Here is a 27,347-nt window from a genome sequence, read left to right as displayed (position 1 = left end):
TCAAATATGCTAAAATAATTACGAAGGTCAAAGCAAAATATTGACTGGCTTTTCGTAATTATTCTTTTAGAGAAATTCTCATTATGGACGACGCGTTCAGCGCTCAAGATATCGTGCGATGTGACTTGTGTGAGACTCCTGTCCCTGTAGTGTGCTGCGACTTCTGTCATATCAATCTATGTAAGGCCTGTGTAGGAGAGCATCTCTCTGATTTATCTAAAGAACATAAAATGGTTTCATTCAAACTGCGGGGATCTACTCCAAATATTCCAATTTGCTCCACACATCTAGAGAAGCACTGTGACTTCCATTGTGAGAAATGTGACATTCCTGTGTGTTCTAATTGTGTATCAGACAAACATAAAGGACATCCCTTTCTGAACATTATTGAACATTTTAATGCAAAAAAAGAAGAAGTGAAAAACGACATTAAAGAATTAGAAACAAAATTACATCCTAAATATGAAGAAATTGCAACAGTTCTAGATGAAGAAAAATCCATTCTTGACGTAGAGTATAGGAAACTGACAACAGCTGTCATTAAACAAGGAGATGACTGGCACAAAGAAATTAACATCATTGTCAACAAACAGAAATCTGAAATTGATGAGATGAAAAATAAACACCTGGCATGTATAAATAAACAGGAAAATGAAATCAAGGGAATTATTTCTGAAGTTAAACAGTGCTTACTCAAAATGAAAAAAATTCTTGACTCTGATGATGTCACCATAACCTCTGCATACAAATCTAGAAATGCTAAATTCAGAACTCTCCCGCCTAAAATCAATGTAACATTACCAAGTTTCTCTCCTCAAATGATCTATACAGAAGAGCTCTATGAAATGTTTGGTTCTCTTTCAGCATTATCCATGATAACAGACAAACATGGCTACACAATGAAGACGCCGGAAGCTCCTATCAAATTGAATCTTGATGATTGGGAGATCAACGCCACCATAAAAACAGGGCATGATAGACTATATAACGTTACTTGTCTCAGTGATGAAAAAATCTGGACATGTGGAGCTGACCCAATCATGAAATTGTACAATATGCAGGGCAAACTACTGAAGTCAATCCAAACCAAATCAAGGAACATACCACGTGATGTAGCAGTGACAGGAAGTGGAGATCTAGTTTATACTGACAGTGATACAAGAACTGTAAACATAGTTAAGAATGAACAGATACAGGAAGTGATCAGACTACGGGGGTGGAGACCTTACTATGTCTGTAGTACCTCCTCTGGTGACCTCCTGGTTACCATGGTCAGTGATGATGATAACCAATCAAAAGTTGTTCGTTACTCAAGCTTCAAACAGATACAAACCATTCAGTTTGACAGTGAAGGTAAACCTCTGTATTCATCTGGTGGCCCTCAATACATCAGTGAGAACAGAAACATGCACATCTGTCTGGCAGACAGTAAAGCAGGTGCAGTAGTGGTAGTTAATCAAATAGGACGGCTTCAATTTAAGTACAGCGGTCTCTATAACCAAGGGATCATTTCATCCATGCGGCATTACAACAGAGAGCCATGCTAAGATTCTGGTATCCGACCATAAAAACAACTGTATCCACATCCTAGACCAACACGGAAAGTTCCTCTGTTTTATCATGTTTATTGGTAACTGCAATTTACTCGAGCCCTGGGGTTTATGTATAAACACCAGAGATAACTTATTTGTTGCTGAGTTGAATGGTAAAGTGAAGAAATTAAAATACATGTAAACAATATATTAACTTAAGGAATAAAATCTGGATACATGCATAGTTTGAGTTTCTGTCAAAAATCAATGTGAAATATTTAAGCTCTATGATAGAGGAGTTGTAGAAGTTAGTTGAGAATACAAGCACTCATTAGCTGTACAAATGCAAACGTAAAACCAACTGGTGCCAATTCACCAATGAATTGCTTGATTTAAGGTAGATCGCGGGTTTGCTGACGTCACAATTTGATTCGACGTAAAAGCTTACTACGTTTACAGTATCAAACTACAAACAAGCAAAAAGTATTTCCATCAGTATGCATCATAAAATAAAACAAACATTAAAGCTTGTTTTGTTTGTAAAAATATTTATTTATAATGCAATAAAAAATAAAGGATTAATTTATAGCTAATCAATACTAAATCAAATTAAGAGTAAATATAAAGTTAAAATATGAAAGGTCAAAATTGATTCAAATAACATGACTCCGTGTTTCATTGAAAAAAAAGTGTGACAATTTAGGTAAATTATGACAATGTTTACATGAATATTTATTGTCAATCAATGAAAAATTGAAAATGCGGATAAAACAATTTTCATTTTCAGTGAATTGTTGATTACATTGTGATTCTGAGACGTACGTAAATAATGACGTCGCACTAACGTTATTATGACGGCGTATTCGTGCCATTTAAACAATGTAGAAATATTTTTTTAAATCGTTTGAACGATTTAATAAATCGTTTGTACAGTTTAATAAATCGTTTGTACGATTTAGTAAATCGTTTGTACGATTTAATAAATCGTTTGTACGATTTAGTAAATCGTTTGTACGATTTAGTAAATCGTTTGTACAATTTAATAAATCGTTTGTACGATTTAATTTAGTAAATCGTACAAACGATTTATTAAATCGTACAAACGATTTAGTAAATCGTACAAACGATTTATTAAAAATCGTACAAACGATTTGTTAAATCGTACAAACGATTTGTTAAATCGTACAAACGATTTAGTAAATCGTACAAACGATTTAGTAAATCGTACAAACGATTTAGTAAATCGTACAAACGATTTAGTAAATCGTACAAACGATTTAGTAAATCGTACAAACGATTTAATAAAAAATTCTACATTGTTAAAATGGCACGAATACGCCGTCGTACGTTATATAACGTCTTAATGAAATTATATACCTTTGTTACAAATTTGTAAAACTTTAAAGTTTTTTTGCGAGAAAATGAGCGAGAATACTTATTATTTTTTTTTAATTGATCGATTCGAAATTTATCTCACATTCATCGTTTTGAGTAATATAAAATTCGTCTGCGCCGTTTTTATATTATAAGCATGGTTTTGAAATGCGTTTACCGGTGAGAAAGGCGCATTTACTATATATTTCATTGTAATAGCGTCACCAGATCTCATCAACATTAGTGCTTTTGAAAGGCGATAACAATATAACCACGCAGACGAATCTCACAAAAATTTCAGAAAGTAAAATTTGAATCGAGAGGATTAAGTTGACAAATTTTCGGAGTATGTTTTCAGGCAGACAGTAAACCCGCGATCTACCTTAAACGTTTTTATTGTAATCCAAATGCAATTGCAAAGGGATTTGACACAAGTTCTGAAAACTTAAAAAGTTTTTTTTTTCTATACATGTAAATTATAAGTTTAAATTGTCACAATTAACCAAGACTTTCTAAAGTATACTGCATTTGCTTAAGTTAAAAAAAGGTACATTTTGCAAATATATAAATACATACTCTGGTGTATTTTCTTTTTATCAAATGCATATAATCGTACACGTTCACTTATTAACAGGGAGATCTACGAGAATGCCTGAACAAGAGAAAAGCGACGAATTTAAGTTCAATAACCCTATAAACCCCCGAAAATAAGAATCCTGAAGAGCTTATCTCGGTGTTGGTTTTTTTTTTGGATAAGCCTTCTTTAAAATCAATATGCTTTGACATTTTTAATGTTGTTAATTTTTTAAGATAAAAATTTGAGTATTATTCAATAATAAAGGCGCTGCAAGGCGGAGCATCTCACAGGAAAGAGCGTATCTATAAGTGAAAACATTGATCACGATGCAAATTACGTAATTTCCGTTTTGCACAGAACAAACCTTCTCACAAAAACAAACACGAAGTGCTATAATCTATCCCCCCAACCCCTTGCGACGTCATAGCAAAGCAGATTTAACAACAAATTTAAAGGATTTTGATTACTTGCTAATGTTTTACTTTCAATTACTGTAACCTTGAGATTGTATATACAGCTCAGCGCACTTTTTAAATTCACATGGTTTTCGGACAAATTAAGGTCACATTGTAATAATGTAAAATTGTGTAACATGACAACAAGAAGTATCTTTAAAATGATTTATAACTTAATTTTGATCATATTCCATTAATTTAAAAATAATTATTGGAAGGATTTTATATACTCTTGGATGATATATTTCCAAATGTATTTTTTTTTCTTGGTTTCTCGTCAAATGCAACCATCTTTGTATCCGTTGATTTTAAAGCATACTTTTGTCTTGCCTTAATACAGAATCAGTGCAGTTCATATAGCTTCTGTATTTAATATACATTTATATGACACTAAAGCGCAAGATGGAAGAAGTATTTCTCATCTGTTTGACTCGTTTACATGTTAAAAGATGGCATTTTTCAGGTTAACTTTCCGAAATCTAGCATCATGAAAGATACCTTCCAACACAAAATGTCAAAGTTTCAGACAATAATTGTAAAAGAATTTTCTTACTATGTTGAAAGATAAACAATACTTTATTATCCCATCCGTTCACATAATTACATGTATGTATTTTTGTCATTTTTCGGCGCTACTTTTCTACCAGGGATGGGGTCGATTACTTTCAAAAGTAATCGATTAAATTACAATTACTTTGGATTTTAAAAGTAATCGATTACAAGCTGATTACAGGCATTTTTTAAAGTAATCAATTACATCTGATTACTTTTCCTTCATGTAATCATGATTACTTATGATTACTTTAGATTACATTAAGTTTTTTTTTTGTTTAATATTCAAGGACAACGGCATGTTTTTATTCATCTTTCTTTAAATATCATTAATATTTTAAGGTTGAATTCAGACAAAGTTTGGTTGTATATGTCTTTATTTAGATATATGTGATTTATATTATATCACTTGATTTCTATCTTTTATACAAGTAAATATCTTGTTATTGTTGAGAGAAATAGAAAAAAAAAATTATTATAGTTTTTTTATAAATCAAACTGAACATAATTATAATTAAGGATAAAGGGATTCGATAGGGAACTGTTACACAAGTAATTGACCTTCTTGACGAGTGATAGACTTTTCAATTAAACTGCCACTTATTAGATATTTTTACAAGAATTAATACATTGACTGGACAAACATGGATAGTTCAATAATTACTATTACCCAAGCTGACCCAACTTTAGTATATCTGTGTCTTAATTAATTAATTAATTCACATTATCTTTTCATGTACACTGTTAATCAAACAAAGTGAATTTTAGAATATGTCTCAATAAAGGAACATTTTCTATTTAAAAAAATACAAGTTTTTTTTTCCAAAGAATTACAGAGAAAACAAATTGTTGCATTACACACATGTTCATTAAATTTGAAACAAAATAAATCAAACTTTAAAATGATCCTGTAGTAATTTTCTATCAGTATATGCATATATCTTGTCAAATATAGTGAATTCCTAATTAAGCTGCTAAAGTATTTTGAAAAGAATACCAAATATAGCAAGGAACTGATAGAATTTACTCATTGCCTGGACAATGGACTGGAGACATTAGAAGAAGAAAATTAAATATAGGTTATTATACAAATATGGACTCAATGTAGGTCAATATGCATTTATAATGACCCAGGATGACAGATATTGACCGAAGATACATGTAGTATATCGACCGAGGGCGCTAGCCCGAGGTCGATATACTTCATGTATCTGAGGTCAATATCTGTCTTCCTGGGTCATTATAAATGCATATTGACCGTGCATTGAGTCCATATTGATTATATTATATAAATAATAATTTCCAAATTTTTTTAGTACCATGTTAATCTTCCTTATGTTTACAGAGATAGTATTAACCATAAATAAGTTGAATGTATATGTTTCAGAATTCATTGAATATCACTCAGAGGAAATTGTTTCGGTAATAAATTTTTAACCATATCATAATAATAACGCAATATATCTATCTCCGAATAACACAGAATACCCCCTCCCCCAAATTGAGAATCGCACTCATTTACACTTGCAGAGGAAATGCACTCACAAAATATAAATACCTATTTCTTCGAAGATAAGATACAATCTTACATGGCATGCTTGTATTTATTTTCTTTAGTCTCCGTAATCAGCGTCAAAACTCTGCTCGCCGAGTGAGTGGAAAAGTCGAACTCAACCATGAAAGGGTATGTGCTAAGTATTCCCGAAAAATGTTGACAGATATGCTTGTAATTGTTTTGTATTATCAGCCTCGGAGTTCTTCACTATGTCTTTTAAATTTTTCTTACCTACAACTGAACTTGCGAACTTTCATGTTTGTCTAAAGCGAAAGTGAAAACGAGGCAGCTCGTGCGAGTCATTATTCGCTTTCAGCGGTCGTTATTAAAAAATAAGTACTTCGTATTAACCAATCAGATTATCGGATTTCACAAAGTTATATAATATAATTTTATAACTTTTTTCAATAAACAATTTTATACACTGAAAAATATTAACTGGAAATCATCTAAAATCATGAATTTATGAACTTTGTTTTCAAAATTGTAATCATAAAGTAATCAAAAAGTAATCATGATTACAGGACTTTTTTCACAGTAATCGATTAAATTACGATTACTTGTAATCAGAAAAATGGGTGATTACTGATTACTCATGATTACTTGGCAAATTGTAATCGATTACAGCTGATTACGATTACCCAGATAGCAAGCTTACGTTGGACCAATGTCAGCCCAACGGTGAAAATTACGTTGGCCCTCTGTCAGTTTTATTTGTTGGCCCAACATCATCTTGCTCATCGGCCCACCGTTCGACCAACAAGTTGGCTCGACGTTGGGCCAACATTTGAAGGTTGGTAATCTGACATTGGTCCAACAGTGGCCCAACGTATAACTTTTTGTTGGCCCAATGTTGGTTCAATGTTATTTATGTTGGAGAAACGTTGGCCGTATTTGGGAAATTATTTACGATTCACTTATTTTTTAATCAGTTACACAATATGAAATCCAGTTCTGTGACATTTTTTATTTCCATAATAAGGAATAAATCACAATTAATTTATTAAATCCTGCATGGATAATTAACTAGTTCTTCAAATAAATGTTGTTTTTGTCACTCCTGTATATTGAAACAAATACATGTAACAGGAAGGTTGTTCAAAGTCTATCCAATATATCACTACATTTACAACCACTCTTAAATGGGATCCCGTGTTCAAATATGTGCAACTTTGGAATCATTCACTCCTTTTTTTCACTTGTTCATGTTATTGTTTCGTTGTCTATAAAATCCATGTCCTCCACACAGCTAAATCACTCACTGCATGTCCAGTAAATTCCATACATCAATGGTCTTGTAATAGAAAGGGTTTTCTCTCCACCAGTTGCTATAAACGATGCAAAATTATATTATTAGTTTAATCAATTCAAAAATGATTTGTATTAGTACTCAGATAAGTAATAATTAACTAAATTACTAATAAACTATATGAAAACTTTGGAAAGTGTAACTTTTATAAATCCCTGTATGAATTTTAAAGGCGGATTCCACCTGGAATTTGGGTGGAATTGAGCAGGAATTGGCAAATTCCGGGCGTACTTGAGGCGGAGACGGAATTTTCAAAGAGTTACGCCTCAGTAGAAGAGACGTCTTACAGGCGTCATTTGTATTTTCCGGGCGTCAATTGGCAAGTTCAGATTTTCCGGGCGTAAAATGGCAGGAAAATAGAAACAAAAATTACGCCTGGAACTTTCAGGAGAAGTAAAAGCCTCTGATTGGTCAATTTAATTATCAATTAAGGGTCATTTCAGATAGGAGGTTAAGTTTGAATTTGATCATGAAGGAGGGAGTTTAGTGTGAGTGAAACAGGAAATGCAGATATCTCAATGTTAAGGCTTTTACACTTCTTGAGGATGACACAGTGTCTGCTGGTAGGTGTGATCATGAATATCTAGTACCTATTTGAGTAAATTTGATTATGATTATGTACAATGATAGTTATAACTGGTTGACCCTAAAATTACTTTAGATATTTGAGTTTGTCCTTGCACACATTCTGAGAAATATCTGTCTGATAGAGGCTGCAGTGAGAATCTAACTGTAAACTGCTGAGTAAATGAAGAATTGTATTCAGTCAGTAACTAAAATGTTTCAATATAATTATTGAAGTGATAAAATGTACAGGTACTGTAAAAAAGTTTAATTCTAAATACACACTCAATCATGATTTAGTGTCCCTAATACACAAAATTCATGTTATTTTTCTATACTTGTTAATGATATATGTTAATGACCTGTCATTATGTTTTCTTACAGTTCAAAAAGCTAAATTTTTAGCTTTAACATTGTAAATCATAATCTGAATGTTTTTCTTTGTTAACATGGTAAATATATAGGTTTTTAGGTCACATAGTATTATATAATAATAAGGACATTCCAGGCGTAATTCTATTCCAGGCGTCATTTTAGTTTCCAGGCGTAATTTTTTTACGGGCGTCATTTATTTTTCCGGGCGTAGCTCATTTGCATTTTTCGCCTCAAATTCCTGCCCATTTACGCTTGGTTTCCGCCTAAGTTACGCCCGGAACCTGTGTATCACTATATATGTAGAGAGACAAATTGACGCCTCTCCAAGTACGCCTCAATTCCCCCTATATTCCAGGCGGAACATTTCGTACAGGTCTTGTTTAATGTTACAAATTATGCCCAAGTTAATATACTTTCAAAAACATAAACTTCCATCAATAACACATAAAACATCTATACTTACATTTCAAGAGCTAAACAATCCGTTTTCTCTTTCTTGCGTTTCAAAGCATGCTTTGTTCAAGTGTTGCAAGTGATACATTGTGACCACTCCGAGTTTACCAAACAGAACTAATTAGGATGCCCGTTTCCTAGGAAACCGGCCAGTCACTCGCTGTGCAAGTGGATTTCAACACTGACCTAATTATCTGAAGCTCTAAAATTCAGCACTTTAAGTTCCATGGTGCTAAATATAGAATCTCCAACATATTATTATGTGCAGAATAAAACTTCTACATATATAACACGTATAATATATATTTGCAATGGTCTTGAATAATAATAACATATAAGAATCATCAAAAGTACATCATATGATTTTCATATAAATAAGGTTTTGGAATAATATTTCGTTTTTTAGATTGATAATCAATGCATGAGTTATTAAGATTAACTCATCCTTACATAACTTTTTAATTAAATTGAGCTGTCTCTATTTAAAGAAGCTTAAAATAGGTGGTTCTGAAATATACAAATTTAAAAAAACAAATGTGCGTAATGAACATATCACCTACATGTACCTATTTGTTTTTTTCCCCTATTTTCACATTGTTGGACCAACGCTGGGCCAACGTTCAAAGCCCAATCAATGCCTGATTATAATCAACATTCACTTCATTTTGCCAACATTGGACAGATGATTACATGCCTAACACACATTGGCCATGTTTTATGTCGCCATTACTTGGTTGATGCTATGTTCGGCCAACATTATGGATCTCCAGTCGCAATGGTTTTAATTTATGCCAATATCTACTCGGTCGGACCTACGCTGGGCCAACGTCGAATTCCCAACATACAGTGGCCACATTTCATGCCAACATTAACTACATTGGGCCAACATTGGACTGATAATTACATGCCCAACACACATTGGCCATGTTTCATGTCAACATTACTTGGTTGGCCCTAAGATGGGCCAACATTATACATCCCAACACGCAATGGTCTTAATTTATGTCAACGTCTACTCGGTCGGACCTACGGTGGGCCAACATCGAATTCCCAATATATAGTGGCCACATTTCATGCCAACATTTACTACAATGGGCCAACATTGGCCCAGCATCACATAATCAGCACCGACGGTTCGGCTTTCATGCCAACATATCATTTGTTGGGCCAATGTTGGACCAACATTAACAGCCCAACACCAACACTATACCAACCTACCAACCATCAACCAACGTTGGCCCGATGTAGTCTTGCTATCTGGGTACTGATTACGATTACCCCATCCCTGTTTTCTACACAACCAAGAGAGGTAGGGAAAATGTGCAAAGAACCTAGAAAAACACTCATCTGTAAGAAGTAAATTTGAACATTTCAACCAAAACGTTTCAAAGAAAGTTCGATTAAATAATTTGTAAATACATGTGGTAGAACCATACACATTTAGCATCATACAGTTTAAAAATCAATTCTCATGTCTCGTACTGAAACTCGATAATTTTAAGTTTTATTGCAAGAAAAATGTGATTTTAATTTGTGCGAAAATCCATTTGAGTTTAAAAAGTGCGATGAACTGTACATCATCTAAATGTACATGATAAAAGTCTACTTGTCTGAGTATACATGTACAACCTATAGCTCTTAATTTGAAGTAAGGTTTTAGAAAAACACAGTATTCGAAATTCGATTCTGAATTATTTGCTATGGCGGTATACAGGAAATGGTTTCATGATTTTTGAATAGTTCTCGATCTTAAGAAAAGCCAATCTAACACAATAAACAATGACCACGTTTCTCTCCTTATCAGATCAACACAGAGGAAGAGCTCCATCAATCTTTTGGTATTCTGTCAGCATAATCCATTACAATAGAAAACCGTGGCTACACAATAAAGACACCAGAAGCTGTATCCTGTCCTCCAGTCAAACCACTGCTTGATGAACCAGAGCTCATCATCACAATAGACACTGGGCATCACAGACTATACAGTGTTACGTGTCCCATTGATGAAGAATTATGGACATGTGGACATGACAAAATCATGAAACTCTACAACCTCCAGGGCAAAATACTGAAGTCAATCAAATCCACATCTGGGAATACACCATGTGGCATAGCAGTGACAAGGAGTGGAGATCTAATTTATACTGATCCTGATACAAGGACTGTAAACATAGTGAAGAATAAGCAAAGGAAGTGATCAGATTTCAAGGATGGAAACCTTGCTATGTCTGTAGTACCTCCTCTGGTGACCTCCTGATTATCATGTACAGCCATGATTCCAAACAAACAAAAGTTGTTCGTTACTCTGGTTCCACAGTAAAACAAACCATTCAGTTTGATAGTGAAGGTAAACTTCTGTTTTCACCTCACAACATTAAATACATCAGTGAAAACAGGAACTTTGATATCTGTGTGGCTGATTATGGAGCGAAAGCAATAGTAGTGGTAAATCAGGCAGAAAAACTCCTATTTAGATACTCTGGTCACCTGTTTACCATCAAGGGTTCATTTTATCCGCATGGCATCACAACAGACAGCCAGAGTTAGATCCTGACAGCAGACTGTGATAACCACCGTATCCACATCCTAGATCATGCAGGACGGACAGTTCCTCCGTTTCATATGTTACGAAATTCGTTTCGTCACTTTTATATATTTCATTGATCACTCGCAGCGTATGCAGTTGTTATCAGCATATTGATATGTACATGATTGTTTGTTATTAAATAATTGATAAAAAGTTGTAAAAGAAATAAGTTATATGCTGTCAATATTGTTTTAGAATCGGGTTCACTGTATTTCGACCCGGTCTCGATCTCGATAGCATGTTTGAAGTCAATTATCACGTTTCGTTTTTGAACATTGTATTGTCATTGTTTAAATCAACTTAATAACGTAATAGCTACTTGTACTTATCGTATTTTGGTAGATAAAATCCCATTTTGTATGGTTAGTAATGATTTTCTATTAGAAAACTTCTCTGCGTGCACTTTCCCTGATTTGTTTATACCGGAAGTGGCGTAGGGTCATTCCGGGTCAGCGATTGGCTAATTGAGGTTACCAGTGGGTACAGTAAAGGTATATAAAGAAGCGAAAATTTCGTCTGCTAGAGGAGAAGGGGGGAGAAGTTGGGAGGATACGGAAGCCTCCAGATTATTATTTTAGAAGTGTTCCCATCATTGGTAATCATTACAGGGATGGCAGACCCTATGCAGACCAGATGGGTAATTATATTAGTCAAATTATATTAAATAGAGACGCTGAGATATCCCTGTGGGAGACCCATAAGTAGAGTGGGAGACCCATCGACGGGAAAACTTATGGGAGAATTTATGGGAGTTACAATTTATTATTAAAACTATATAGGTCTTACAGAATAGTCATAAATAAATTATATTAAACCAAGGAAAGTATATTTTAGTACAAGTAGCTAATTTTTATAATTATTTTGGGAGATTTAGATTTTACCTACGGGTTGTGGGAGTGACTTCACTTTATAAGAGACTGATATTGTATTGTGATTTTTATTATAACAATACTTACATTTAATTGTACATAGTGTAAATAAATTTTATTTGTTGAACTTTTATCCTGACTTAATTATTAATTTATTAGTTAACATACGAGAGTGGAAAGCCCACACAGTTGCCCCACTCTCTCCCGAGGTGGGAGGCGCAACACTGGTGTCAGAAGTGGGATCTTGAGTCCCTTTGATTGGGAAGAAATTTTCCACATTCTCGGTTAGCTTTATTAAATTCAAAATTTTACAATCATTGAAATTTCATAGTGTACAATAAAAAAAAAAAAAAAAAAGTCACAGAAATGTCAGATTTAGAAGAGTCCGGGGAAGTCACTTTCAAACCCATAGGTCAGCAAATTTTCAGTCCCGCTGGATCCATCGCGGATAACGGGAAAGTCCCTGCTCCCACAGAAGGTATCTCAGCAGCCATGTCTCCCATATCTGAAAATGCAAATGTGTCATTAGTTAAGGTTTTACAAGAGCAATTTTCTAGAGAATTTGCAAAAATGAATCAAAAGATAGGAGAGCAATTTGTAAGCATTAGGGAAGAAATTGATGGGAGGTTAGAGAATATGCAGGAAGAGATTTTTAAATTTAAACACGAATCCCAGAATTTATGGGAACGGGATCAGACAAGGGTAAAAGATGCCCACATAAATAATAGACCCCCGTATCAAATCCCATCACATTTAAGTAATGACAATGTTAGGGAAAATAGACACCCAAGCTCATATGACCAATATAGAGTGGGAGAAGAGAATGGGATAAATAGAGGGATGATAGGATCTCAATTCAATTTTACAGGTGACCTCCCAGAATTTAGTAGAAAAGATTCAAGGTCAGGGATGGGAGATTACCATCAGTTACCCAGTGTACCCAATATAAACAGGTTTAGCACTCCCGATCACAATGGGAACAGGAATGTGTTAACACCCACTAGGGATCCCCCGAGGGAAAGGGCTAAACCCAGGATATTTGATGGGAATGAGGATTTTGATGATTATCTCTCTCAGTTTGAGATAGTCGCAGACCTTAATAATTGGGATTACAAAACTAAATCTTTACAGTTAGCAGGTCATTTAGCCAAAGATGCATGTAGTTTGTTGGGAGAGTTGAGCCCAGGTCAGAGAAGGGATTATAATACCCTGATAACAGCCTTGAAAAGACGCTTTGGGGCCACAGAAAGATCTGAAATGTTTAGGGCAAGATTGAAAACCCGGGTGAGGGGTCAAAATGAGAGCATCTCTGAGCTGGCCCAGGCAATAAAGAAATTAACCAGACAAGCCTATCCCAGCGCTGAGCCCAGTCTCACTAACGTATTAGCATTAGACCAATTTATAGACGCGTTACCAGATCCCGACATTAGGCTGCGCCTGAGGGAGGCCCGACCTAGGGATATAAATGAAGCCGAAACTCTAGCAATTAGGTTAGAAACTTATAGGTTGGCGGATACACAGAAGTGTGCAAAGTTTAACAATGTAAACGCCATAGATGCTAGTGGGAGTGGTAACACCCAAGATTCATTTAAATTGACCAAATTATTGGGGAGATTAAATGAAAACATAGAAAGGTTAGAAAAAACAACCAGAATACAGAATCCCAGTCCACCTTTTAAAAAAGGAAATTGGAAAAATTGGAATCAGAAAAATAACCAGGGTTGGAAAGCTCAAAAATCCGGTTATAATGGCCCAAATAATAAAAAAGAAAATGGGAATGGTTATTCTTGGGGAAATCAAAATGGTAGCACCCAAAATCAAGGTCCCAAAAAGGGAAATAACTCAAGTTCGGGGAAACAGCAGGAAAACCTTCCCGTGTCGGCTTCGGGGGTCGGAAATCGACAAAATTTGGGGGAAGACCCACTCCATTAGAAGAGGTTGAAATAAAACCCCGGGAAAATGAAACAAAGTTTCAAGAAATTGTAGGTGAAAATAAAAATGAATCAAATGTTAATGATACTCTTTTGACCTCAAATGAGGGAGATGGGAGTGAAAAAGTTGAGAGGGATATGGGAGAGAAATATGGCCCAAAAGAAACCCTTTCCCAAGCTACCAAAGTAATTGTTCATAATGCAAGCAAAATTGAATCAGGTATTTTTGTTCCCACACAAATCAATGGGAAAGAATGTAGATTTTTAGTAGATTCTGGGGCAGATGTTACCATTATTAGTACCCAATTTTTAGAGAAATGTTTTGGAGGGAAATCACCTTCCTTAGAACCCTATGATGTGAAACTAGTCTCTGCTATAGGGGACCCAATACCAAATAGTGGGAAATGTGAAGTCCATTTTAAAATGGGGAAGAATGAAATCACCCACAAAGTGATAGTAGCTGATATTAGATACAACGGTATCTTAGGTTTAGACTTTATGACTGAACATTCATGTGATATCTTAGTACAAAAGATGTGTTTACGGGTTAAGGGTCAAGAGATCCCTTGTTTTAGATTTAGTAGCGATGAGGTAGATTGTACCTTTAGAGTTGCATTAATGGAGGACGTGAAAGTACCTCCCAACTCAGAGTTTATTGCCCGTGGTAGAATTTTGGATTCTATTCCTAAATGGGATGAGGCTTTGGTAGAGCCAAATATAGAATTTATGGGTAAACATGAAGTGTTAGTGGCTAGGACACTTGTAAACCCCACATCTGGGATAATCCCATTAAAAGTCATGAATGTGTCAGATAGGGAAATTGAACTCCATAAAAATAGTCTTATGGGAGGAATGGAGAAAGTCTCCATGTTAAAAGATGATAGTTTAGCTATATCAGAAATCAGCTTAGAAGATACCCCCACTAAATTACCAGAACATTTGAAAAATCTATGTGAAGAGTCATGTATTGGGATAACAGAAATTGAAAAAGAGCAATTAAAAGATTTACTTGTAGAGTATCAGGGTTGTTTCTCTAAAAATTCTGAAGATATGGGACTTACAAATATGGCAGAGCATAGAATAGATACTGGGAATAATAGACCCATTAAACAAGCCCCAAGGAGAATTCCTCTCGCCAAAATGCAAGATGTTAATAGGGAAATTAAAGAAATGTTAGCTAAGGGAGTGATTGAAGAATCAGATAGTCCCTGGAACTCCCCTATAGTTCTAGTTAAAAAGAAAGATAACTCGATAAGGTTTTGTATAGACTTTAGAAAACTCAATGAGGTAACTATCAAGGATAGTCACCCTATTCCTAGGATAGAGTCAATATTAGATGCCCTTTCGGGATCAAAATACTATTCCACTATAGATTTGAAAAGTGGGTATTGGCAGGTTAAGGTAGCAGAGGAAGATAAACCTAAAACAGCATTCTCAATCCCGGGGGGTGGTCATTGGAATTTTACTGTCATGCCATTCGGTTTGTGCAACGCGGGGGCCACTTTCCAAAGATTGATGGAAAAAGTACTCTCTCATTTGTCGTGGGAAATTTGCATGGTATATCTTGATGACATTATTGTCTTAGCCCCTAATTTTTCCCAACACCTTAGGAACTTAGAAAAAGTGTTCAGTAGATTAAAGAAAGCAAACCTTAAAATCAACCCTAAAAAGTGCAAACTTTTACAGAGGGAAGTAGCATACTTAGGACATATTATCAGCGAACAGGGAATAAAGACTGACCCTGACAAAATCGATGCGGTCCAAGATTGGCCCACACCTAAAAATGTTAGGGATGTCCGTAGTTTTCTAGGTATTTGTTCCTATTATCGGAAATTTGTTCAAGGGTTTTCTGTAATAGCTAAGCCCTTGCACAAATTAACAGAAAAATCCCAAAAGTTTGTATGGGACTCAGACTGTCAAGAAGCCTTTGACAAGTTGAAAAGAGCTTTAACCAGCAGCCCAATACTTTCTTATCCCAGGAAAGAGGGACAATATGTGATAGATACAGATGCCTCAAACACTGGCATGGGATCTGTACTATCCCAAATCCAGGATGGGGAAGAAAAAGTCATAAGTTACTATAGTAAGCTATTCAATACGGCTGAACGCCGATACTGTGTGACTAGACGGGAATTATTAGCTATTATTCAGTCCATCAAACACTTTCACCATTATCTTTATGGGCAAGTATTTAAAATAAGAACAGACCATGGTTCATTACGATGGCTTCTGAAATTTAAGAATCCCGAAGGTCAAATAGCCCGTTGGCTAGAAACATTAGCTTCTTACCAATTTGAAATAGAACACAGGCCAGGTCGCTTGCATGGGAACGCAGATGCTTTATCCCGCAGACCTTGTGCTGATGTGGAGTGTACATACTGTGCTAAAGCAGAGGTAAAATACCTACCTGAAGAATCTACACAAAAGTGTTCAGTTGTTGAAACTAGGTCGAAACAAAAGGCACCTGAAAATAAAGAAAGTTTAATTAGCACAGAAAATTTTGATGTGGGAAAATATCAAAATGAAGACCCAGATTTAAAGCATGTTGTTAAGTGGGTACAAGATGGAACTCAACCCAGTTGGGAAGATATATCCCATTTAAGTGAGACTTGTAAATTTTATTGGGTTCGATTCGAGTCTTTAGAATACAGACACAATACCTTGTACTATGTCCATGATGGGTTAGAAAGAAATTATTGTATAGTGATCCCAAAAGCTTTAGTGGGAGAAGTTTTGACCCTATTACACAATAGTACTACAGGAGGTCACTTAGGTATTAAGAAAACCCTATCTAAAGTAAGGGAAAGATATTTTTGGTACAAAATGAGTACTGATACAAAACATTGGTGTGTAACATGTGACACTTGTGAGTCTAGAAAATCCCCTAATAGGAGGATAAGAGCCCCACTTCAAAAATATGTGGTTGGTGCTCCTTTAGAGAGGGTAGCAATTGACGTTATAGGACCATTGCCCAAATCCAATAAGGGAAATCTCTACATCTTAGTTATGGGCGATTATTTTACAAAATGGGTGGATGCGGCACTCATACGTAATCAGAAAGCTGTCACAGTCGCTCAAAAGTTAATTGATAGAATAGTTAGTATTTTTGGAACACCCATGCAAATCCACAGTGATCAGGGAAGATCATTCGAGTCAGATGTATTTAGGGAAATGTGTAGGATTTTAGGCATTGAGAAAACCCGAACCTCACCATATAGACCTCAGTCAGATGGGTTGGTAGAGCGGGCAAACAGAACAATAGAAAATATGTTAGCATCGTTTGTTTCTCAAAATCAAAAAGATTGGGATGAACATTTACCCTTGCTCATGTTAGCTTATAGGTCAGCCCAGCACGAGTCAACTGGCGTAAGTCCATGTGAGATGATGTTTGGTAGGCATGTTTCTCTCCCAGCCGATTTAGTATTGGGAAGGTTACAACCTGAAAGTACATTAGAAATGTCAGAATATGCTTACAAATTGTCTCAATCTATGGATAAAATACATGAGTTTGCCAGGGATAAAATGAGTTTAGCTACAGAAAAAATGTTAAGAGAATACAACTCAAAGATAAATTTTCAAGGTTATGAAGAGGGAGATCTTGTATGGTACTACGCCCATAATATTAATAAAATGGGATCACCAAAGCTCCAGTGTCATTGGTTGGGACCTTACTTAATTCTGAAAAGGATCAATGATGTTATATACAAAATTAGAAAAACAACAAAAAGTAAATCCAAGGTTGTTCACTATAATTTGTTGAAGCCTTACAAAGGAAGTAATAGACCCAACTAGTAATATGGGATCTGCCTCGAAATATATGTAGCTTAGTGAATATTAAATAGCTAATCATTTTGTCGGAAATTTTAGTAAATCATATTAATATGCAGTTTTATTATGCCCATTATTAATGTTTGGGATGTTGTCAGAAATGAGGGACTAAGTATCCCTTTATTACTTTACAGATCCAAAGATTCAAATGTGGACTATGCACAGAAGACAGAGAGTTCACGCAACAGAGTCACTGTGAGAGGCACATGACTGCAGTGCACTCGGGGTTCGTGTTCCGATGTGCCACTTGCGGGATCGTACTTGGACGAAAAGATCAAAAGCACGGGTGTGAGGGCAGGACCCTGCAGAGAGTGAAGAAATCAACACTCACGCTCACCATAGAGGAAGAGAAGGAGTTTGAGGCCTTCCAACGTGGGAGAGGGAGACATGTCGTGCCCTTCATGAAGGAGCTCCCCTTAGTGTTCAGCGATCAGCCGTACCACCAGGGCCAAGCAAAAAAGAGAGCAATATACACGGAGCCTCACCAAGGACGGAATGCCAAGAAGCGACCAAAGAGATCCGCACAAGCGCCAGCACTCCTGTCATCACATAGGTCCGCCCCAGCGCCCGCACTCCTGTCGATGTCGACCGAGAAGTCATTCACAGCGCCTGCGCCCTTGTCAACCAAGATGCCCACTCCAGGGCCTGCGCTCCCGTCGACCGAGAAGTCCGACCCAGCGCCTACACTCCTATCGATGCCGACCGTGAAGTCCACCCCAGAGCCTGCACTCCCATCGACCGAGAAGTCCATCCCAGCGTCTCCACTCCTGCAGTCGGAAAAGTCAACATCATCACGTCAGAGTAAGAACGATACACCGCAAAGGAGGTCTTTCAAACGATTATTCGGGGACAGTTTAAGTGACTCGTCAGATGAAGAAGATCTGCTAACTCCTGATATTTCCATAACGGAACCACCTGTTACCTCTACACCGAGTAGAACCCTAACAACTATGACGGAGAGGGAGTTTGACAAACGAGACGTTTCGATACAGACTTCCTCCAGTGGTAGCGCACATCCCTTAGTGTCACAACAATGTATTGGTCTGGATGTTGGCGGGAAACTATTTGTGACGACAGTTGCCACTCTTACAAACCAACCTGATTCCCTTTTCGCAAGGATGATGGAGGACCCCACCTTAATTATTGCCTGCTTATAATATACTGGATAGAGGGAACCTACCAGTCTACTTTATTGACCGTGATGCCACCTACTTCGATGTCATACTCCATTACATGAGAGATGGACCGAAGAACATTAATTGCCATTTACCTAATGACGCGAGGACCTTAAGGAAAATCCACATCGAAGCGGTATATTATAGATTAGAAACGCTAGTCGAAATAATTGGTAGCCAGCTGTTCGTAATGATCTTTGGACACAAAGAGTTCTCAGAGGAATAACTGTAATTTGTGAAGATAAAATATGATTTGTGTGTTTTGGAATATATGTCCAATTTTTATAAATACTCATTCATGTCAAATGTTTTGATGATAGGAGAAGTATTGTAAATCCAACTAAGTCCAGTTCTTTTGTTTTGTTGTTGTTGTTATAAATATCAAATAGTTGAGGGATGGATGTAGCCGAAATGTATTTATATAATAATTACATGTAGCATTAGTCATTGCGATGAGTATATGGATTCGAGTTAAATGTAATATGATTGATTATCATATTTTATTAATGCTACTTCTTGTCATGTTATGCATGTCATTGTACATTTTAATTGCATTATTGTTATATTGATTCATACTTACTTCTATAACTGCAAGTGATGTTTTCAGTAGACCCAAGTCCAGTTGCATTCGGGACGAATGTTTTCTTCAGGAGGGGGCTATGTTACGAAATTCGTTTCGTCACTTTTATATATTTCATTGATCACTCGCAGCGTATGCAGTTGTTATCAGCATATTGATATGTACATGATTGTTTGTTATTAAATAATTGATAAAAAGTTGTAAAAGAAATAAGTTATATGCTGTCAATATTGTTTTAGAATCGGGTTCACTGTATTTCGACCCGGTCTCGATCTCGATAGCATGTTTGAAGTCAATTATCACGTTTCGTTTTTGAACATTGTATTGTCATTGTTTAAATCAACTTAATAACGTAATAGCTACTTGTACTTATCGTATTTTGGTAGATAAAATCCCATTTTGTATGGTTAGTAATGATTTTCTATTAGAAAACTTCTCTGCGTGCACTTTCCCTGATTTGTTTATACCGGAAGTGGCGTAGGGTCATTCCGGGTCAGCGATTGGCTAATTGAGGTTACCAGTGGGTACAGTAAAGGTATATAAAGAAGCGAAAATTTCGTCTGCTAGAGGAGAAGGGGGAGAAGTTGGGAGGATACGGAAGCCTCCAGATTATTATTTTAGAAGTGTTCCCATCATTGGTAATCATTACAGGGATGGCAGACCCTATGCAGACCAGATGGGTAATTATATTAGTCAAATTATATTAAATAGAGACGCTGAGATATCCCTGTGGGAGACCCATAAGTAGAGTGGGAGACCCATCGACGGGAAAACTTATGGGAGAATTTATGGGAGTTACAATTTATTATTAAAACTATATAGGTCTTACAGAATAGTCATAAATAAATTATATTAAACCAAGGAAAGTATATTTTAGTACAAGTAGCTAATTTTTATAATTATTTTGGGAGATTTAGATTTTACCTACGGGTTGTGGGAGTGACTTCACTTTATAAGAGACTGATATTGTATTGTGATTTTTATTATAACAATACTTACATTTAATTGTACATAGTGTAAATAAATTTTATTTGTTGAACTTTTATCCTGACTTAATTATTAATTTATTAGTTAACATACGAGAGTGGAAAGCCCACACAGTTGCCCCACTCTCTCCCGAGGTGGGAGGCGCAACACATAGATAACTGTGATCTACAATTTCCACATGGTTTATGTGTGGACAGCAATGACAATCTCTTTGTGGCTGAGTATTACTCGAGTAATGTGAAGAAAATCAAATACATGTAAACAAATTCTTTTATAATAAGATAATATAATGAAAATATCAATTTCAAAAAAACAACAATTGTCAATTAATTTCTTTAATATACAATTATACAATTAAAATTCAGACTGGTGTTTTGGGTGTGCTTGATTTAGCTGAACTTGGTGTACACCTGCTAAGTGTACACCGGTGTAACAATTAGTATTGAATAATCAAGTGCATTTTACGGGGCGCAGTGTATATGGTGCAGTATAAGATTTGTATCTCGCCAGCGTGTGGCTGATATTTTTCTTTTTCAAAGAGTTAAAAAAAAAATAAAATACACTAAGAATTGACTAATTATATAACATAGCTAAAAAATAATTTCAATATAATAACTTACACACAAAGACAACTTGAATGTTATTATCTTACCCTTACATAAATAATATCTTTAATTTTCAATTGTACCGTTCTCAGCAATGTTGAATTCAGTGCTACATGTACACCTTTCAAAACATTCATTATTTTTGGTGTAAGAAAGTGTTTACCAAGTGTACCCCATAAGTCTGCACACCTGCACTTTATTAAGTTTATTAAGAAAGGTGTATACGGTGTAAAAGGTGTAAGTAAGTAAAGTTTGCCCTTTTAGTTTATTATTTCTGGTGTGGGATACAGAAAATTTTGTCTTTTCTGGCCTCTGAGTACTTTGAAGCTACATATGTGAAGAACGAAAGCCCTAGCCCTTACCGTTCAAAAGTTATGGTCAAGGTTAAAGTTTTCTCAATAAGTACGTAAATCTCCAAGGTCAAGGTCAAAAAGTCAAAGTTGTTGGTATCCAAAGAAAGGTCTTGCCACAAAGAATGTGAAATATGAAAGACATGGTATCTACTGTTCAAAAGTTGTGGCCAAGGTAAAAGTTTTTGAAAAATAGGTCAAAGTCCAAGGTCAAGGTCCAAGGGGCAAAGTTCTTGGTATTCATTGAAAGGTCTTCTCACAAGAATTATATATATGAAGTATGAAAGCCCTAGCCCTTACCATTCAAAAGACTTGGTCAAGATTAAAGTTTTTTCATAAGTACGGAAATCTCCAAGATCAAGGTCAAAAGGTCAAAGTTGTCGGTATCCAATAAAAGGCCTTGCTACAAAAAATATATATGTGAAATATGAAAGTCCTAGTACCTACCATTCAAAATTTAGGGCCAAAATAGAAGTTTGCAATTTTTGTGTAAAAGTGGGACAAACTCCAAGGTCAAGGTCAAATTTGTTGGTACCCAAAGAAAGGTCTTGTCACAAGGAATACACATATGAAATATGAAAGTCATAGCTACACTAAATCAAAAGTTATGGGCAAGGTTAAAGTTTTTGTGACGGACGGACAGACTGACGGACAGCTAGACGGAGAGACGGACAGACAAATGAGATTTAATGTCCCTTCGCTTTCGCGAAAGCGGGGAACAAAAAGATTTTCAAATCTGATAGATATGTGATGGAGGAAAATGATAAACTAAACTCGCCTTATCCATTTCAGTGGTTTCAAAGAAATTAACTTGATAATAAAATAGTATTTCAGCTGAAATAAGATTCAAACTAGGTTAGTGACATAGATAAAAGTATGTTTCACAATAAACAATGTTACAGAATATACAATGTCTAGATTAAGACAAGTTTTACCGTAAGTTTTTATCTCCTGAAGAAAGCAGATTCACTGTATTGAACTATTATAAGTGACAGCTGTTTACATATGACCAGTACCCTTTCTCGGCCTGGTTAAGATGAAATGTTGTTGTGAGTGGTTGTAATACAAGCGCAGCTCTGGTGCTTCTCATTCATCAAAGGCTACTGTGATGGATTTGCCTGAATATGAAACTTTAACCTTGCCCATGACTTTTGATTTAGTAGAGCTATGACTTTCATATTTCAAATGTGTATTTCTTGTGACTAGACCTTTCTTTGGGTTTCACCAAATTTGACCTTTTGATCTTGACCTTGGAGTTTGACCCACTTTTGCACAAAAATTCCAAACTTTTACTTTGGTCATAATACTAGTATTTGAATGGTGGATACTATAAACTTTCATATTTCACTTATGTATTCTTTTTGGCAAGACCTTTCATTGGATACCAACAACTTTGACCTTTTGACCTTGACGTTGGAGATTTATGTACTTATGAAAAAACTTAAACATTGACTATAACTCTTGAAAGGTAAGGGCTATGGCTTTCGTACTTCCTTGAAATGAAATTCTTGTGAGAAGACCTTTCATTGGATATCAAGAACTTTTACCCTTTGACCTTGGAGTTTAAACTACTTTTTGAAAACTTTAACCTTGGTCACAACTTTTGAACAGTACATACTACAACTTTCATACTTCAAATACATGTATGTATTCTTTGTGGCGAGACCTTTCTTTGGATACCAACAACATTGACCTTTTAATCTTGACCTTGGCGATTTTATGTACTTATGAGAAAACTTTAACCTTGACCATAACTTTTGAATGGTAAGGGCTAGAGCTTTCACACCTCACATATGTAATTCTTTTGAGAAGAATTTTCATCGGATACCAAGAACGTTAACACTTTGACCTTGGAGTTCAGTGATACTTATTAATTTCTAAATAGATGACTTATAATAGGGCGTTCACATTAGACACAAAATGTCATTAAAAAAATGACATCTCACCCAAAATGACACCAAAAGCGGGGGACCACAATTCTTTGAATTTGCTTGTTCTTCATTAGTTTTAAAATCAAATTCTGGTGTCATTTAGAAATGCGTAACTATTTGAGTGCAATAGACCATAATTTAACGGTATGATTTCAGATGGCTCAATATACAGTTACGTGTATCATCTATGCTCATATATGCTGCTAGTATATCAGTTATGTCATTTAAAAGAGACATGTTTTTCAAAGTAACATTTACCAATTAAAGGCAATTCCATTCAAGGAATACATGAAATATAACTTAAAAATATTCTCAGACGCTACTTACTTTGGAAATCTTTAGCAAATGCTCTAACCACTGCACCCTCAGATGGCATAAAAAAAAAATAAAAGGAAAGCAACACATATAAACATAGACAGTGAAACCTTGAAATGTACCTTTTCTTCTTATCCCGGTTTCCTTTTAGGAAGATAAGGACATCGTCAGAATCTTGATAATGTTGACCTCAGGATCTTGCACCGTTATATTCAGTGTATAGAGAGATTAATCTCAGTAGAAATATACAACAAAATTGATATTTAAAATGCACACATTTATTGGCCCAAGTTTCTTTGACATGAAAATAGACAACATATAAATTCAGACAAATCCATCACAGTTACCTTTGATGAATGAAAAGCACCAGAGCTGTGCTTGTATAATTACCACTCACAACATCATAACCAGGCCAGGCTGGTCATACGAAAACAACTGTCACTTGTAACTTTTCACATTGTGTAATACATTGGGTAAATACTTTTTCCCAAGATTTTAATTTACAGTGAAACTTGTCTTAATGTAGACATTGTATATTCTGCAACAATATCTGTCGAAAGTAAATACTTTTTTGCCCATAAGTAAGATTGATTAAACTTTTTTTCATCTGAATTAATGTTTATTAGACATATTTCTTAAGCATCAGTGATATTAGATTAAAAAGAGTGCACTGTAAGATCTTTTCCATCTTGTATTTATCACATTTGCAAAATCTTTCCTTTGTCAAAATCAAAATTCAAATAAATGCCACAAAAACGTTTTAAATTTCAGATTTGCAAATGACATTTTTTAACAAACGTTGAAAGGTATCAGATGGCTGAATATATGTATATTTATCAATCAAAGACAGTTCCATAAAATAAAACTAAATATGTTCCGATTCATCTAGCCTGGGTAAATTTAAAAAATACTAACAATATTGAACAATGAACTAAACAAGATCAAAACTTCAGACCAGCTGTTATTCACCAACACATTAGTTGTCAGGTTACATGTATCTTATATTAATATTTTTTCTTTCATTTCATCGGTGTATTTAAATTTAGTGTCTCTTGTCTGTAGCTTCAGATTTCTGGTTTTTCTGCATACTGTTTGGTTTAATACAGTTTTGTACATATCATTAATTGATACTCAAGTGTACATTTGTGACATGCAGTTGTCTGTCATGTTGAATTTCGTGTATGTGTTTTTTTCTCCGAGTTTAATAGCTCTATAACCTACTACAGAAGAATTCCAAATAAGAAACCATCAACATCTACATCTCACAAACAAAAATAAAACAAATTTCCAGCGCCAACTGTGCCTTTATCATTTCATGTGTTGTTATTTAAATTGCACAAACCATTTCTTGTTACACATATAACTTGTATGTACATGTGTATACATATTATAGACATTTCATACTTTTCTCTACTTCATATGACAGAAGATATATAAACTTTTCAGTTGTATTTGTAGAATTCTGCACTTTGTATTCTTTCTTACAATATACATACAAAATATACCGAGAGAATTTTATGAGAAATATTCAACAAGTAAGTAATTTAATGGTGTTACATATATTTCATTTTAACAATTGTTAAATGCATACAAATACTCAACATACAAGCATACAACATTACGAGACAAAAATTTGTAAGAAAAATTTCAACACACAAAAATTAGACTGACTACAAAATATAAGGGAAAATAACCCTGTGTAGGTTTCCATTTCAACATCCTACTAAATACTCTTGTATAAAAATAGCTTTAAAAGAAAACATTTCTTTGTTGTGTAGATTATCTTCCACTCAATAAATAAACATCTATTCTAGCTAAAACTATTGGTCCCCAGTTGTAATTATAAGCCTACAGTTCACCGTCTTACAACACCTAGCCGTTTTTTAAGAAACGCAGAGGAAACTTTGTTAGCATTCTTGGTCAGAAGATCCCGTCCACCATGTTTGTTCCACTCGGTTTCAAAGTCCTTGCCGAGGATTTCTGCTCCTTTTTTACGAGTAAGTCCGGTCTCCTCTAAACTCAACTCACACATCTGTAGGTCATGAACTCCTGAAATATATAAAATAAAGTTTAAAGAGAAAATTAAAAAAATTCTGTTTGAGAGGAAGGTAAAAATAAACAATTACAATATTCAGCAATATTAAATATTTATGAAGATATCCAATTCAGATCATTATTTACTAATTACAATGTCTTGAAAGTTGATTTTTTGTATACTTAACAGATAGGTAAAATTGTTTAAAATTTTTGGTCTTCCAAACTCACCAGCGACCAACAGGAGTGGCTGTTTGTCTGGGTAAAGCTCCATCTGGCGAGCAATGTACTGACCATCAAAGTGGGCGTACCACTGACCATGTTTCTTGTGGGTGGGGTCGTCACGGAATTCATCGGCTGGGCGCGCAAATGGAATACGGAAAAATCTCTGCTGGTTCTCCACAGCTGGTTTGGTTTGTTGTGGTGCCACCTGTGGCTCATCAGCTGTAAAAGGAAGAATATTATAATGTTCCTATTCTTGTGTGTGTGTGTGTTTGTGTGGGAGGGGGGGGGGGGTATAGGGGAGTGTTAGTAGTGTATAGAAAACCATTTATTTCTTCAAAGCTGCAAAATTAATATCAAATTGAAGCTTGGAAAGAATGTATTGATCAATTTACAAAATTATTTTAACAAGAATAAAATTCCAAATCTACAGTGCAATATAATTTTTGTAATGATTTTGCCTCTTTTTGACTCACCATTGGAGAGAACACTTTCTGGGGCCCTTTCATCCTCTTTAGCCCCCGTTTTCTTCTTGTTCTTTTGTTTCCAGGAGTGGTACACTTTCAGTCGCCTGTGGAACTCTTCCCTGCAGGCATCTAACAACTCAATGTCTGCAATAAAGACAGACGTGGTTTGAGGACTCATGCCACAAAAAAAAGGTTTTTTTTCATTGTCTTAAGGAAACATACCCATAAATACATTTCAAAGAATGATTTTTTAACTATTGTATGAGCAACTCCAGGACAGACGTATGTATGACCAAATATATAAGTTACATAATAAAATATTAACTGACCACACGATGTGTTGATGGCGTCTCTGAGCTCTGCGTACTTCCACTTGGACAGATCGTATTTCTTCTGAAGAGCAGCTGCTCGCGACGCCCGAACTTCCTCAGATCTATTAATAGAAATGATAGCTCTCTTAACAAATTATTCTGTGTGTGTGCAGCACAACTTAAAGCAAGATGCTGGTCAGATCTGAGTGCAGGAAGCAGGGTATATCGATATACAACGATGCAATGGAAAAGCTTGCATTTTCAATTCTCTACATTTATATTGAATCACTAAATTTCAATTTTTTTAAACAGGAATAATGTAAAATATATTTAGTTAAAATTATTTTTATGCATTATTGTTTAATGAATTTATTGTAATGTTTAACATATTCTGCCTGGTATTCATAGC

General features: G+C 35.2%; 2 protein-coding genes, 1 long non-coding RNA gene and 1 pseudogene across 3 annotated transcripts; 2 read left to right on the top strand and 2 right to left on the bottom strand.

Annotated features, from left to right (window-relative positions):
• The first annotated feature begins 698 nt into the window (after positions 1 to 698).
• LOC134232484 (uncharacterized) lies at positions 699 to 1,547 on the top strand. The gene has a single exon (XM_062714443.1). It carries the CDS (start codon positions 699 to 701, stop codon positions 1,545 to 1,547), a length of 849 nt encoding a protein of 282 aa, XP_062570427.1.
• Positions 1,548 to 10,217: 8,670 nt separating this feature from the next.
• LOC134232483 (uncharacterized) lies at positions 10,218 to 20,964 on the top strand (annotated as a pseudogene).
• On the bottom strand, positions 12,493 to 19,949 carry LOC134232485 (uncharacterized). Its single transcript, XR_009984791.1, has 4 exons — positions 19,717 to 19,949; positions 17,453 to 17,572; positions 16,541 to 16,597; positions 12,493 to 12,707 (listed from the first exon to the last, which is right to left on the bottom strand). It is a non-coding gene; the product is annotated as an uncharacterized LOC134232485 (long non-coding RNA).
• Positions 20,965 to 24,172: 3,208 nt separating the features above from the next.
• Positions 24,173 to 27,083, bottom strand: LOC134232486 (unconventional myosin-VI-like; the record flags this gene model as incomplete). The annotated part of the gene is made up of 4 exons (XM_062714444.1): positions 24,173 to 25,953; positions 26,170 to 26,382; positions 26,637 to 26,771; positions 26,957 to 27,083. Coding segments are annotated over 4 exons (669 nt in total), but the record flags the coding sequence as incomplete, so codon positions are not given.
• Between the last annotated feature and the right edge of the window lie 264 nt (positions 27,084 to 27,347).

This window comes from Saccostrea cucullata, unplaced genomic scaffold, assembly GCF_032062105.1.
Source record: "Saccostrea cucullata isolate Sc308-1 unplaced genomic scaffold, CSIRO_AGI_Scuc_v1 ctg4230, whole genome shotgun sequence".
NCBI lineage: Eukaryota > Metazoa > Mollusca > Bivalvia > Ostreida > Ostreidae > Saccostrea > Saccostrea cuccullata.
Note: the sequence above shows the minus strand (reverse complement) of the source record. Positions and strands in the feature narration are given on the sequence as shown.